Source organism: Hemitrygon akajei, chromosome 17, assembly GCF_048418815.1.
Source record: "Hemitrygon akajei chromosome 17, sHemAka1.3, whole genome shotgun sequence".
NCBI classification, from domain to species: Eukaryota; Metazoa; Chordata; class Chondrichthyes; order Myliobatiformes; family Dasyatidae; genus Hemitrygon; species Hemitrygon akajei.
Window position 1 is genome coordinate 60,078,250 of NC_133140.1, and position 13,728 is coordinate 60,091,977.

Genomic DNA, 13,728 nt, shown 5'->3' on the forward strand with positions numbered 1-13,728 from the left:
GCTCATGCCTGACAATTAGTAAATTGTCGCCTGATGATAGGGTTCAACGCACCTGGGAAGTAGAACTTCAACATTAACTTTCAGATAATCAATGGAGTAAAATTTATTATTTAGTCAATAATTCATCTATCTGCGCACACCATATCTTAATTCAGTTTAAGATAGTACACAGGGTTCATATGTCCAAAGATAAATTGGCGCATATTTTTCCTAATATAAGCCCTATTTGTGACAGATGTAACGCAGAAGTGGCTACTCTAACTCATATGTTTTGGTCATGTGTAAGTTTAAATAATTTTTGGAGGGATGTGTTTGGAATATTATCTAAAGTTATAGATGTGGATGTTCAACCTAATCCACTTACAGCAATTTTTGGGATTATTCCAGAGGAAGCAAGCAAAGTGTCTGCTTCCGCCCAACGTGTGATAGCTTTTTCAACTTTACTGGCTAGGAGAGCTATTTTGTTACATTGGAAAGAATCTAATCCACCTACTGTTTTTTATTGGCTCTCCTCCATTATGTCATGTCTAAGCTTGGAGAAAATTAGAAGCCAGACATTTGATACATCCTTTAATTTTGAACAAGTCTGGTGACCCTTTATTCAATATTTTCACATGATTTAATTTATTTTTTATTTATTTATGTTTCTTTATTCTCTTTGGGGAAAATCTTTATCCGTGAAGGTTCGGAGATGACTGGAAGGATGTTCTTTTTCTCTCTCTTTTTTAATTTTTTTTTATCCTCAATTGGACTGCCCAACCTTTCTTTTTCTTTCTTTTTTTCTTTCTCTTCTTTTTCGTTCCAGTTTAGTTAGTGGTTTTTTTCCCCTTTATCAATAAAATTTCCAATCTTTTGTTATGATTGCAATGAGGAGTTGTAGTTTTTTTTGACCATTGTATGTAAAACAGCATAATATTTTACCTATTTAATTTTGACATTATATACTTCCTGTTTTTATTATTGCTGTTTATATGTCCTTTATATTATCTGTTTGCTAAACTCCTCCTCTGATTTGTATATTCTTTATTTGAAAATCAATAAAAAGATTGAAAAATGAAAAATGAAATGACAATTAGTAGATTGCTTCTCAGACTTCAAGTACTACAGGCTGAAGCTTGCAAATGGAATTGAAGTAAAAGTTAACCAGTGGCAGAATAGACTCAAAAGGTTAAAAGAGAGCATAAGAAGTTGCAGATGCTGAAAAATGGAATGAAGTGTTGGGAGAACTTAGTGAGTCAGGCCTTCTTGACTTGAGATATTGGTGTACACCGTTCATAAATTCAGATGCAGCTTGGCCTGCAGAATTCTTCCAGCATTCTAGTTTTTTTTTTGGTTTAAAAAGGCCAAATTACTTTCTTCCTGTTTCTATGTCTCCAAATGCTAAAACATAGTTTAATATCAATTTATCAACTTTACATAAATTCTGAGATATCTAATTATTAAAAATAGCAAAATGAATAATAAAGATAATATTGAAAATGTACTCTTATGAAATATTTCTTCACTTTTCCTTAACTCTTAGATCTCACTGTATCAGCCCTTTGAAGGATCCAACAATCAATCATCAAGTTATCCATTGTATGTTCCTATTGATGATTTCCCTTTTCTCCTTGGAGCAAAGAATCCATTACCTCAGGCTTGGTCTGAGCTTTTTCCTTCTTCCTTTGAATTCCAATGATGGCACATAACTTTGTCAGTAGTAAATCAACTATTTCTTCATCTTCCAGAGGCTAAAAAGTATACCAAGTAACAGAAACCTTCAATAATTTATTCCACTCATCTACCTTTAAATTTCAAGTGTAAGTCATGGAATTAGTAAAGATAGTTGTTGTACATTAAACTTTTCATCTCTCTCTGATCTGTTGCTAATTCTAATTCCTTATATAGACGTTTTTGAATAATGCTGTTGGTTGGAAGTATTGTAAATATTATATTTCATTGACATGCAACAAACTTCCCCCACAGGATGATTTACTGAAAGAGAATTTGAAATTTTCTTTTCCCCCCACAGTAAATCTTAAACAGATTAAATAAGGTAACAGTTAAATGGTGCAGAAAATCTTGGATCACTAGTCCTAGCCTGCAACAATCAGTATCCAAGGAAATGATCCCACTATAATGCTCAAGGTCAGATGATGCTTTAAAAAAAATCAGAACATGAAAGACACTGTTTTTCTCTCTCAGTCTGCTGTAATGTTTAGTAACATCCTGCACACTTCCTACACTCTCACCTGATCCCCATCTTCCTCAATTCCATTATTTTCCAACAATCTCAGCCCGAGCAATCATGGTCTCAGGTGGAGAACTCTTCCTCACCTCAGCCTGGCTGCAAGGTTCCAGGCAGAGGAAACATTAATTGTTCAAGCCCTCCAAAAAATATTTTGATGAAAACATCTTTTATTATTCCAAACCGCAGGAGTACAGGGTTATTCTATTCAATAATTTCACCAAGAAAAAAAAATCTATCATTCCATTAATCAATCAGCATCAGGAAGCTGGAAACTACAATTTGTTTTGAAAGATAGTTGCTATAGGCTACACACTCTATAATTTTTACAGCTCCCTCCTCTGCTCAAATTTAATTACAAACCGTATGAACAAAGAAGAAAGGAATTGGCTCTGCTTGCGCATTAGAGATCTGGCTTAAAACTGGCTGTGAAAATTCAGGATGAGTTGATCCAAGACACAGCAGTGTTAGTGACAGCAGCTCGGGTAGCAGACGATGCCACATCTTACATGCCTTGTTCCTCTCTGCTGAGAATGCAGATGAGAAAGATGGCCAGGATGACTGGTCTGCAGCACAGGTATTTGGGGGATGGTGGGGAAACATGCAGCAGGATGTGAAAAGGTGGCAAAATGGGAAGATTCAGTTAGATTGCAGCTTGTTATTAAAGCAGCAGCTGACGTTGTTTCAGGATAGCTGTGCAATTGGTCGGAATGGTGCAGAAATACCAAAGACTGCAGGATTTTGCACTATTTTCATATCAATCATCCACCTGTACTTTTCAAGTATCAAAATGGTTGTTGCAATGTGTCTGGTCTGGTAGTGTAGTGGGTAGTGCTTGCTGCTCTCACTTTCAGCTTCAATCTTGTGAAAAGGAGAGCTGAATGTGCAGGTCTCTCCATGCCAGTAGACAGCCTCTCCAACAGCAAGTCTCCTCGCTGGCGACACACGGAAACTGAACTCCTTTCGGACTCAGGCAGAACAACAGAGGGCGGTGAGGTGATCTGGCCCCTGCACACGTAGCACGCAGACCCACCGGTGTGTGGACACACCCTGGTGCTCGTGAACCAGACCCCCAGCTATGGGTAAATAGCCCCACTGCCTTGTGGGCGGCCTCGGGAGAGACGAAGGCTACAGAAGTAAACTCAGACAGTGAATCCGGAGTGGGGCCCCTAAGGTACCTGGAAGTCATTGAACATCCAGCAGCTCCTGCAGTCAAGATGGTGCCAAAAGTATTGCTTCATAAGCTTTCCTTTGGACTACACTGGTGAGGCCGAGAGGGGAGGGGGATCTTATCGACTCGGCATCTCAGAATCTCCATACCTTCCACCCAGGCTTGTGATGATCATCTCACACATTGTCCTTTCAGACAGACAGACATCAAACCAATCAACTTTTTAAGTAACTAATGTGTCTTGAGGGCCACATTACAAAGTCAAACTGGACATTCTATGTTATTGATGATTGAGGTAGATGTGCTTACATCTATGTTGAATGTGCTCTGATTTTCACTGGATCTCAAAGGTTTTGTAGGAGATGGGAAACTGTCTCCCAACATCTCACCCACCCATCTCCTCACAACTGTCCTAACAGTTTCTGTCTTCTACACTTGATGTAACCAGCTGTGCTTTGTAACTTACAGACATGTCCACATACCTCCAGTAAATTTATAGCTAGGGGCCATGGTTACAGGTACTGTGGACAGAACACCCACCTCACTGTTGCCATTTTATATGTTTACTGCATTAAATCAGGCGGTGTAATTGGAGCCCTCAAAAGAATTCTCTTCCTCACCATCTCGTATGGGAAATTTAAATGAAGCAACTAAGTATAATCAGGGGAAGTACTTTCAGAAACAAACTCCTAAACATTGCACATGCATACTGTGCTGTTAACAAATGTGCAAAGCCAAATGCAAGAATCAGAACGTGGAATATTGACAGCACAATCTATGACATTCTGTATTTATTTTGGAGTAATAGCAAAAGAGGCTGAGGCTATGTTGAGGTTTCTGTCAGGTTTCTGTTTTTTTTTTATCAGGGTAATAGTTTGCTCCTCTTGCAAGGAATGGGAGATCGGGGAGACCTGCAGTGTCCCTAACTGCTACATCTGCAAGAAGTGCATCTGGGTGTAGCTATTTACAGACCTTATTAGGGAATTGAAGTTGGCTCATTCGAGAGGATAAGGAGTTGATAAGTAGTTATAGGGAGGTGGTCACACCTACGTTACAGGAGGCAGGTATCTGATGACTGGCAGGAGAGAGGAAAAGAATAGGCAGACAGTGCAGAGTACCCGTGTGGCTGTTCCCTTCATTGACAAGTATACCACTTTGGATTCTGATGGAGAGGGATTTTCTATCAGGGGAAGGCCACAGTGACCAGGCCTCCAACATTGAGTCTGGCTCTATAGCTCAGATGGGAAGGGGGAAGAAGAGGAAAGTGGTAGTGATAGGAGATTCTGTGAATGTGAAACAGACTCCCAGATGGTACGTTGCCTCCCAGGTGCCAGGGTCAGGGCTGTCTCAGAATGGGTCCACAGCACTCTTAAGGGAGAAGGTGAGCAGCCAAAACTTATGATATACATGGTTGCCAACAACACAAAAAACTGGATGAGATCCTGAAGAGAGAATATAGGGATAAAAAGCAGGACCTCAAGTGTGATAATCTCTGGATTGCTGCCTGTGCCCTGCACCAAGGAGGGCAAGAACAGAATAATGAGGCAAATGAATGTGTGGGTGAAAAATTGGTGCAGTGGTGGGGGAGGTGTGGGGGGTAGCAGAGGAACCTCTTCTGGGGAAGGTCTGACCTGTACAAAAAGGACGGGTTGCACCTGAACTTGATGAAGACCAATATCCTTGCAGGCAGGTTTGCTAGAGATGTTGGGAGGTTTAAGATAGGTTGGCAGGGGAATAGGAACTAGAGTGTTAGTTCAGAGGAAGAAGCTGTTGGTGTAAAGATAGATGTAATGTATAGAGAGACTGTGAGGAAGGGTAGGCAGTGGACAGGGCAAAAATGCAGTCAGTTGGATGGGTTGAAATTAGTCAGCTTTAATACGTGAAGTACCAGGAACATAGAGCATGGATCAATACATGGAACTTCGATGTTGTGGCCATTACAGAGACTTGGCTGCAACAATGGCAGGAATAGCTGCTGGATATGCTGGGGGTTAGATCAAAAGGGACAAGGAGGTTTGTGGGGTAGAAGAGGTTGGGGAGTAGCATTGCTAATCAGGGACAGTATCACAGATGCAGAAAGGGAGGATGTCATGGAGGGGTTGTCTACTGAGTCAGTGTGGGTGGAAGTCAGAAATAGGAGAGCTAGAAGAGTGCATGAGAAGGCCTTGATGAGTAAGATTAAGGAAAACCCCAAAGTGTTCTACACATCAGTGAAGAACAGGAGGATAACTAGAGTGAAGGTAGGACCTATCAGGGATAGAAGAGGAAACGTGCCTGGAGTCAGAAGAGGCAGGGAAAGGTGGGCTAGTAAGTTTGCAGATGACATGAAGGTTGGTGGTGTTGTGGATAGTGTAGAAGGTTTTCACAGGTTACAACAGGACATTGATAGGATGCAGAGATGGGTTGAGAATGGCAGCTGGAGTTCAATCCGGAAAAGTATGAAGTGATACACTTTGGAAGGTTGAACCTGAAGGTGGAGTACAGGGTTAATGGCAGGATTCTTGGCAGTGTGGAGGGACAGAGGTTGTGGCATCCACGTTCATTAGATCCCTCAAAGTTGCAGCACAAGTTGATCGGTGTGTTAGACTTCACTGGTCAAGGGATTGAGTTTAAGAATCATGATGTATTGTTGCAGCTCTACAAACCTCTGGTTAGACCACACTTGGAGTATTGTGTTGCTCATTATAGGAAGAATGTGGATTCAGGGATTTACCAGGAAGCTGCCTGGATTAGAGAGCATATTTTATAAGGAAAGATTGAGTGAGCTAGGGCTAGGGCTTTTCTCTTTGGAGTACATACTGTTTATTATAAATTACTATAAATTGCACATTGCAGGTTTAGATGGAGATGTAATGTAAAGATGTATACTCCTCATGTATATGAAGGATGTAAGAAATAAAGTCAATTCAATTCAAAAGAGGATGAGAGGTGACTTGATAGAGGTGTATCAAAGACATTGATAGAATGGACAGCCAATGCCTTATACTCTGTGCAGAAATGGGTAACACAAGAGGACATAATTCTCAAGTGATTAAAGTATGGGGGGGGGGGGGGGGAGGATGTCACAGGTAGGTTTTTTTCAATTTTACACAGAGTGGTAAATGTGTAGAATGTCCAGCCAGGGGTGGTGGTAGAGGCAGATATGTTAGGAATATTTAAGACACTCTTAGACAAGCACATAGATGGAAGAAAAATAAATGGCTCTGTGTAAAAGAAGTGTAGGATTGATCTTGAAGTATGTTAAAAGGTTAACATACCTTTTCCAGGTAAAAGATTATTTTATATCATTTTTATAAGAGCACCAGGAATAAAACCTTCTGGGGGAAAAACAATGCAGCGAGTGAGGGGTTAATATACAGCGTGAGGTGTGGGAGTGTGAGAGCATGAGAGCGAGTGAGTGTGTGAGTGTGAAAATCTGTGTGTGTGTGTGTGTGTGTGTGTGTGTGTGTGTGTAACCTATCTGATCATTTCAGGCAGTAAAGCTACAACATCAACATAAAAGATAAAAGGAACAAAGGCTCTTCATCCTTTCTCAGGTACTCACCATAGGGGTTTTCCGCTCCTCACTGAAGGACACAAGCAGGGCAGAAACAAAAACATTAATGAGGATGAATGTCATGAAGATCACACAGGTACTGATGATGAATGCACCCAAGACTGGATTAGTCCTCAGAACCTGAACAAGACAATGCAAAATGTCAGGCATAACTTAAGCAGCATATCTGACAATATTCAAGCACACTAAAGTCCATGTACTTTTAAATGACATTTATTGATGATTAAGTGTTGTAAAAATAGCAATAATTTGGGGCAAAGCTCCTCAAATCTGGTTTTGGACAAAGCCCACTGCCAAGTGATGATGGTACAATGGGAAAACCCCATGAGGATGCTGGCTGGGATCCAGCCCACCACTCTTGGTGTCTACCTGCTCTAGGTGTAGAGGGCTGAACAAGCAGCCCCTCTGCCAAAGACTGGAGAATTTTTACGTCTCTGATAGTATCACTTAAAAACATTAAAATAAAGTGAGATAAGCACTTCCCTGCATTTCTGTTCATTCCCACAGGGTTGCTAATTCCTTTCAAGTGAATGGACCTGCTGCTGTGTACACCAGTCCTCTTGGCATAACAACGTATCATCGCATCGTAGTTATCCGTCCCTCTCAGCACGCGTTCAATAACGGGGCCAAAGGTTAGATGTATACTACTAGACTTCTGCTGAATTTGGAATCATCAGAGAGATAAACCTGGCACAATATTCATCAGTGTATCATAATCAGCCAGAATTATACCTTACACGAGCTCTGATCTTTGCATATCTGTGAAGCTGCAACATCATTTCTGTTTGTAGCCATCACTTGCATTACCGTGAGAAGAGTTGGTTTCTGGTTTTAATGCAGCATCAGTACTCCAAATCCTGCCTGGAATTTTGTTATGCCTATTCCTTCAACAGCTTACGCACTTAAGCCTGCTGGATGGCTGAAAGGGGTACGGTTCATTGGATTTAAGTTCCCAGTGGCATGCTGTGACAGATTTGGTAGGATGAGGCATATCAGATAATTGTGGGACTTCGTTGCTACTGAGTTTCCAATTCCTCACTTGATTGCAGACTGGACATGAGTAGTAGTGGAGGCAAAGTAGATAATTCATCAATGGACTAAACCTTCTGGAGTAATTAAACCGCATGCTGATAAGGCAAATGAAGTATTAAGTGACTCAGACTTTTGGAATTGGGAATCAGATGTTCAAATACATCCGTTGGTGAGAAGAGTATCACATACTGCTGAAATACTAATTTTATGTGTGTTGATAATTGTAATGCTTAATGTATATCATCTTAGAAGGTGGAAGGTGAAACTGAAGAAGTGACTGTCGGTATAAAAAGTATGTGAATTCAGTAGGTAAATGTTACTTTTACATTTGAGTGTTGCACACCATTTGGAGGTCCATGGCAGTCTTATGGGCAGCCAATAGAATGAGAAGAGGATAATAATCCTGAGATAATTATCTTTGGATCAAGAGGAGAGAGATGTTGATGTGATGTTGAGGCTCTATAAGGCACTTGTGAGACCACATTTAGAGTATTGTGTGCAGTTTTGGGCTCCTTATTTTAGAAAGGATATTCTGACATTGGAGAAGGTTCAGAGAAGATTCACAAGAATTATTCCAGGTTACCGTATGAGGAATGTCTGGCAGCTCTTGGGCTGTATTCCCTGGAGTTCAGGAGAATGAAGGGGAATTTCACAGAAGCATTCTAAATGTTAAAAGGCCTGAACAGATTAGATATGGCAAAGTTATTTTGCACAGTAGGGGAGTCTAGGACAAGAGGGCGCAACTTCAGGATTGAAGGACGTCCATTTAGAACTGAGATGCAGAGAAATTACTTTAGTCAGAGGGTGGTAAATCTGTGGAATTTGTTGCCACGAGCAGCTGTGGAGGCCAAGTCATTGGGTGTATTTAAGGCAGAGACAGATAAGTTCTTGATTAGCCAGGGCATCAAACAGTATGGGGTGAAGGCAGGGGAATGGGGATGACTGGAAGAACTGGATCAGCCCATGATTGAATGGCAGAACAGATTCGATGGGCCGGATGGCCTACCTCTGCTCCTATATCTTATGGTTTTAAAAAGAACTACAATCATTGAACAGGAATAGAGGAGGCCTTTTGGTGAAACTGTGCTTGCAGCTGTCATTTTGTGAACTTTTTGATGAACTGATTCTTGCTCTGGGATAACTTGATCAGAGCAACTGAACATAGACACAAGACGTTTCTGCTAAACCTGAAACCATTTTCAGATAAGAAGTGTTTATTGTGTAACATATGGCAGCTTTGCAGAAGTAATCTCGTCATCTGGGCTCAGTGTTGGAAAGTGTGTCCAGATTCAGCTTCTGAAGGAGCATGTTGTAGCACTGAAGAAAGAACTGGATGACCTCAGGTTTATCCGCGAAAACGAGGGTTTTCTGGACAGGACCTACAGTGAGGTCGTTACACCGAGGATACCGGAAGAGAAAAAGGGGGCGACGATGAGGAAGGAAAGGATGCTTGAAGTACAGGAGACTCCAGGGGATGTACCTCTTGTAAACAGGTTCACCTTCTTGGAAGCTGTCAGGACAGAAGATACTGCCAGTCTGAGAGGCGGACAGGTCTGTGAGCCGAAAATTGGTGCAGAAGCAGAGCCGAGGAGTCAGACATCAGGAAGAGCCGTGGTAGTAGGGGACTTCACAGTAAGAGGTACGGAAAGGGGTTTTTGCGGCAACAGGTGAGATTTAAGGATGGTGTGTTGCCTCCCTGGTGCTAGGATCTAGGACATCACGGACCGATTGCAGGGAATCCTCAAGGGTGAAGGTGAACAGCCGGAAGTGGTAGTGCATGTCGGCACAAATGACATCGGGAAGAAGAGGAAGGACATTCTGCAGCGGGACTTCAGAGAACTCGGAAGAAGGCTGAAAAGCAGGACTTCCAGGGTGGTTATCTCTGGTTTGCTTCCAGTTCCTCATGCTGGAGAGGGCAGGAACAGGGAGATAATGGATCTGAATGTGTGGCTGGGGAACTGGTGCAGGAAGCAAGGATTTACATTCTTGGACCACTGGGATCTGTTTTGGGGTAGGGATGAATTGTACAAAAGGGACGGGTTGCACCTTAATAGGCGGGGGACCAGCATTCTGGCAGACAGGTTTGCCACTGCAACACGGATGTGTTTAAACTAAGTAGTGGGGGGGAGGGGATGAACTGGAAATATAAGGATGGAGTTAAAGGGAAAGTGAAAATAAGAAAAGTTAAAAAGGACAACAGAATCAATGGAGTAGAAAGCTCAAGAAGAGATCATACAGTATGGCCAAGTGAAATAGGAATTGATATGAAAGGAGAGGGGAGTACCGAATTAAAAGTATTATATATGAATGCATGAAGTATAAGGAATAAAGTAGATGAGCTTGAGGCTCAGTTGGAAATTGGCAAGTACGATGTTGTGGAAATAACTGAGACATGGCTTCAAGCGGACAGGGCCTGGGAAATGAATATTCAAGGATATACATCTTATCGAAAGGACAGACTGACTGGCAGAGGGGGTGGGGTGGCTCTGTTGGTGAGGAATGATATTCAGTCCCTTGCGAGGGGGGACATAGAATCTGGGGATGTAGAGTCAGTATGGATAGAACTGAGAAATTCTAAGGGTAGAAAGACCCTAATGGGAGTTATCTACAGGCCCCCAAACAGCAGTCTGGATGTAGGGTGTAAGTTGAATGAAGAGTTAAAATTGGCATGTCACAAAGGTAATGATACAGTTGTCATGGGGGATTTCAACATGCAGGTAGACTGGGAGAATCAGAATGGTACTGGACCCCAAGAAAGGGAGTTTGTGGAGTGCCTCCGAGATGGATTCTTAGAACAGCTTGTACTGGAGCCTACCAGGGAGAAGGCAATTCTAGATTTAGTGTTGTGCAATGAACCGGATTTGATCAGGGACCTCGAGGTAAAGGAACCATTAGGTGGTAGTGACCATAATATGATATGTTTTAACCTACAATTTGAGAAGGAGAAGGGAAAATCGGATGTGTCAGTATTACAGTTGAACAAAGGGAACTATGGAGCTATGAGAGAGGAGCTGGCCAAAGTTCAATGGAACAATACCCTAGCAGGGAAGACAGTGGAACAAAAATGGCAGGTATTTCTGGGAATAATGCAGAAGGTGCAGGATCGGTTCATTCCAAAGAGGAAGAAAGATCCTAAGGGGAGTAAGGGGCGGCTGTGGCTAACGAAGGAAGTAAAGGGCAGTATAAAAATAAAAGAGAAGAAGTATAACATAGCAAAGATGAGCGGGAAACTGGAGGACTGGGAGGCTTTTAAAGAGCAACAGAAGATAACAAAAAAGGCAATACGCCAAGAAAAAATGTGGTACGAAGGTAAACTAGCCAAGAATATAAAGGAGGATAGTAAAAGCTTCTTTAGGTATGTGAATAGCAAAAAAATAGTTAAGACCAAAATTGGGCCATTGAAGACAGAAACGGGTGAATTTATTATGGGGAACAAGGAAATGGCAGATGAGATGAACAGGTACTTTGGATCTGTCTTCACTAGGGAAGACACAAACAATCTCCCAGATGTAATAGTGGCCAAAGGAACTAGGGTAAAGGATGAACTGAAGGAAATTTATATTAGGCAAGAAACGGTGTTGGATAGACTGTTGAGTCTGAAGGCTGATAAGTCCCCGGGACCTGATGGTCTGCATCCCAGGGTACTTAAAGAGGTGGCTCTAGAAATCGTGGACGCATTGGTAATCATTTTCCAATGTTCTATAGATTCAGGAACAGTTCCTGCTGATTGGAGGGTGGCTAATGTTATCCCACTTTTCAAGAAAGGAGGGAGAGAGAAAACAGGGAATTATAGACCAGTTAGCCTGACGTCAGTGGTGGGAAAGATGCTGGAGTCAATTATAAAAGAGGAAATTACGAAACATTTGGATAGCAGTAGAAGGATCAGTCCAAGTCAGCATGGATTTATGAAGGGAAAATCATGCTTGACTAATCTTCTGGAGTTTTTTGAGGATGTAACTATGAAAGTGGACAAGGGAGAGCCAGTGGATGTAGTGTACCTGGACTTCCAGAAAGCTTTTGATAAAGTCCCACATAGGAGATTAGTGGGCAAAATTAGGGCACACGGTATTGGGGGCAGAGTACTGACATGGATTGAAAATTGGCCGACTGACAGGAAACAAAGAGTAGTGATTAACGGGTCCCTTTCAGAATGGCAGGCTGTGACCAATGGGGTACTGCAAGGTTCGGTGCTGGGACCGCAGCTGTTTACAATATACATTAATGATTTAGATGAAGGGATTAAAAGTAACATTAGCAAATTTGCTGATGACACAAAGCTGGGTGGCAGTGTGAAATGTCAGGAGGATGTTATGAGAATGCAGGGTGACTTGGACAGATTGGGTGAGTGGGCAAATGTATGGCAGATGCAGATTAATGTGGATAAATGTGAGGTTATCCACTTTGGTGGCAAGAACAGGAAGGCAGATTACTATCTAAATGGAGTCAAGTTAGGAAAAGGGGAAGTACGAGATCTAGGTGCTCTTGTACATCAGTCAGTGAAAGCAAGCATGCAGGTACAGCAGGCAGTGAAGAAAGCTAATGGCATGCTGGCTTTTATAACAAGAGGAATTGAGTATAGGAGTAAAGAGGTCCTTCTGCAGCTGTACAGGGCCCTGGTGAGACCCCACCTGGAGTATTGTGTGCAGTTTTGGTCTCCAAATTTGAGGAAGGACATTCTTGCTATTGAGGGAGTGCAGCGTAGGTTCACAAGGTTAATTCTTGGAATGGCAGGACTGTCATATGTTGAAAGATTGGAGCGACTGGGCTTGTATACACTGGAATTTAGAAGGATGAGAGGGGATCTGATTGAAACATATAAGATTATTAAGGGATTGGACACACTGGAGGCAGGAAGCATGTTCCCGCTGATGGGTGAGTCCAGAACTAGAGGCCACAGTTTAAGAATAAGGGGTAGGCCATTTAGAACAGAGATGCGGAAAAACTTTTTCACCCAGAGAGTGGTGGATATGTAGAATGCTCTGCCCCAGAAGGCAGTGGAGGCCAAGTCTCTGGATGCATTCAAGAGAGAGTTAGATAGAGCTCTTATAGATAGCAGGGTCAAGGGATATGGGAAGAGGGCAGGAACGGGGTACTGATTGTGTATGATCAGCCATGATCACAGTGAATGGCGGTGCTGGCTAGAAGGGCTGAATGGCCTACTCCTGCACCTACTGTCTATTGTCTATTGTTCTGTGACCTGGTTAACTAAAACAAAAGAAGGCACCTAATGCTTGAAATTGAAGGTGAGGCCATAAAACAATACTGCTTACATCTAATGGCAGTCTGACACAGATCAGTCAGATCACTTTGAGTCAATAAAACTGGAACATCATAGGTTGACCTGATGAAGAAAAGAATAAAAATAGAGGATTTTGGGACTCAGGCAGTGAGAACTCTCTGGAGACCAACGATTGTAGATGTGGAGGACCCTCAGAGATCACATCGGGACCACGAGGAACGCCTGGCCACGGTAGGCGCTTTTTTCCGTGTACCATCTTTTCTCTGACTGTTCATGGAGGGTCAGGGAAACCTAGTAGATGTGCTCACAGGTATTCATTTGTGTAAATCCATGTGCCTGTGAACTGATGCACTATTAATAACTCCAAAAGACTGGAAGTAGAGTAAATACTGAAAGGCTTTTATTAACAGTAAAATGGACCACGTCCATGCCGGATGACTGCCCTGGACTGTGGGAGGAGCAGTGACACAATCACCTTTATCCAGGGGTCTGTGGGAGGAGCC

The 13,728-nt window shown here is 42.3% G+C and overlaps 1 protein-coding gene across 1 annotated transcript in view; it reads right to left on the reverse strand.

Annotated features, from left to right (window-relative positions):
* Positions 1–457: 457 nt before the first annotated feature.
* The window catches only part of LOC140740488 (polycystin-1-like protein 2), a gene marked incomplete at its 5' end in the record, with an annotated part of 75,451 nt that continues 62,180 nt past the window's right edge, over positions 458–13,728 (reverse strand). The window contains 2 exons of the mRNA XM_073069666.1: positions 458–1,730; positions 6,943–7,074. Coding sequence (XP_072925767.1) covers positions 1,587–1,730; positions 6,943–7,074 — 276 coding nt within the window. The remainder of the gene's footprint in view (positions 1,731–6,942; positions 7,075–13,728) is intronic.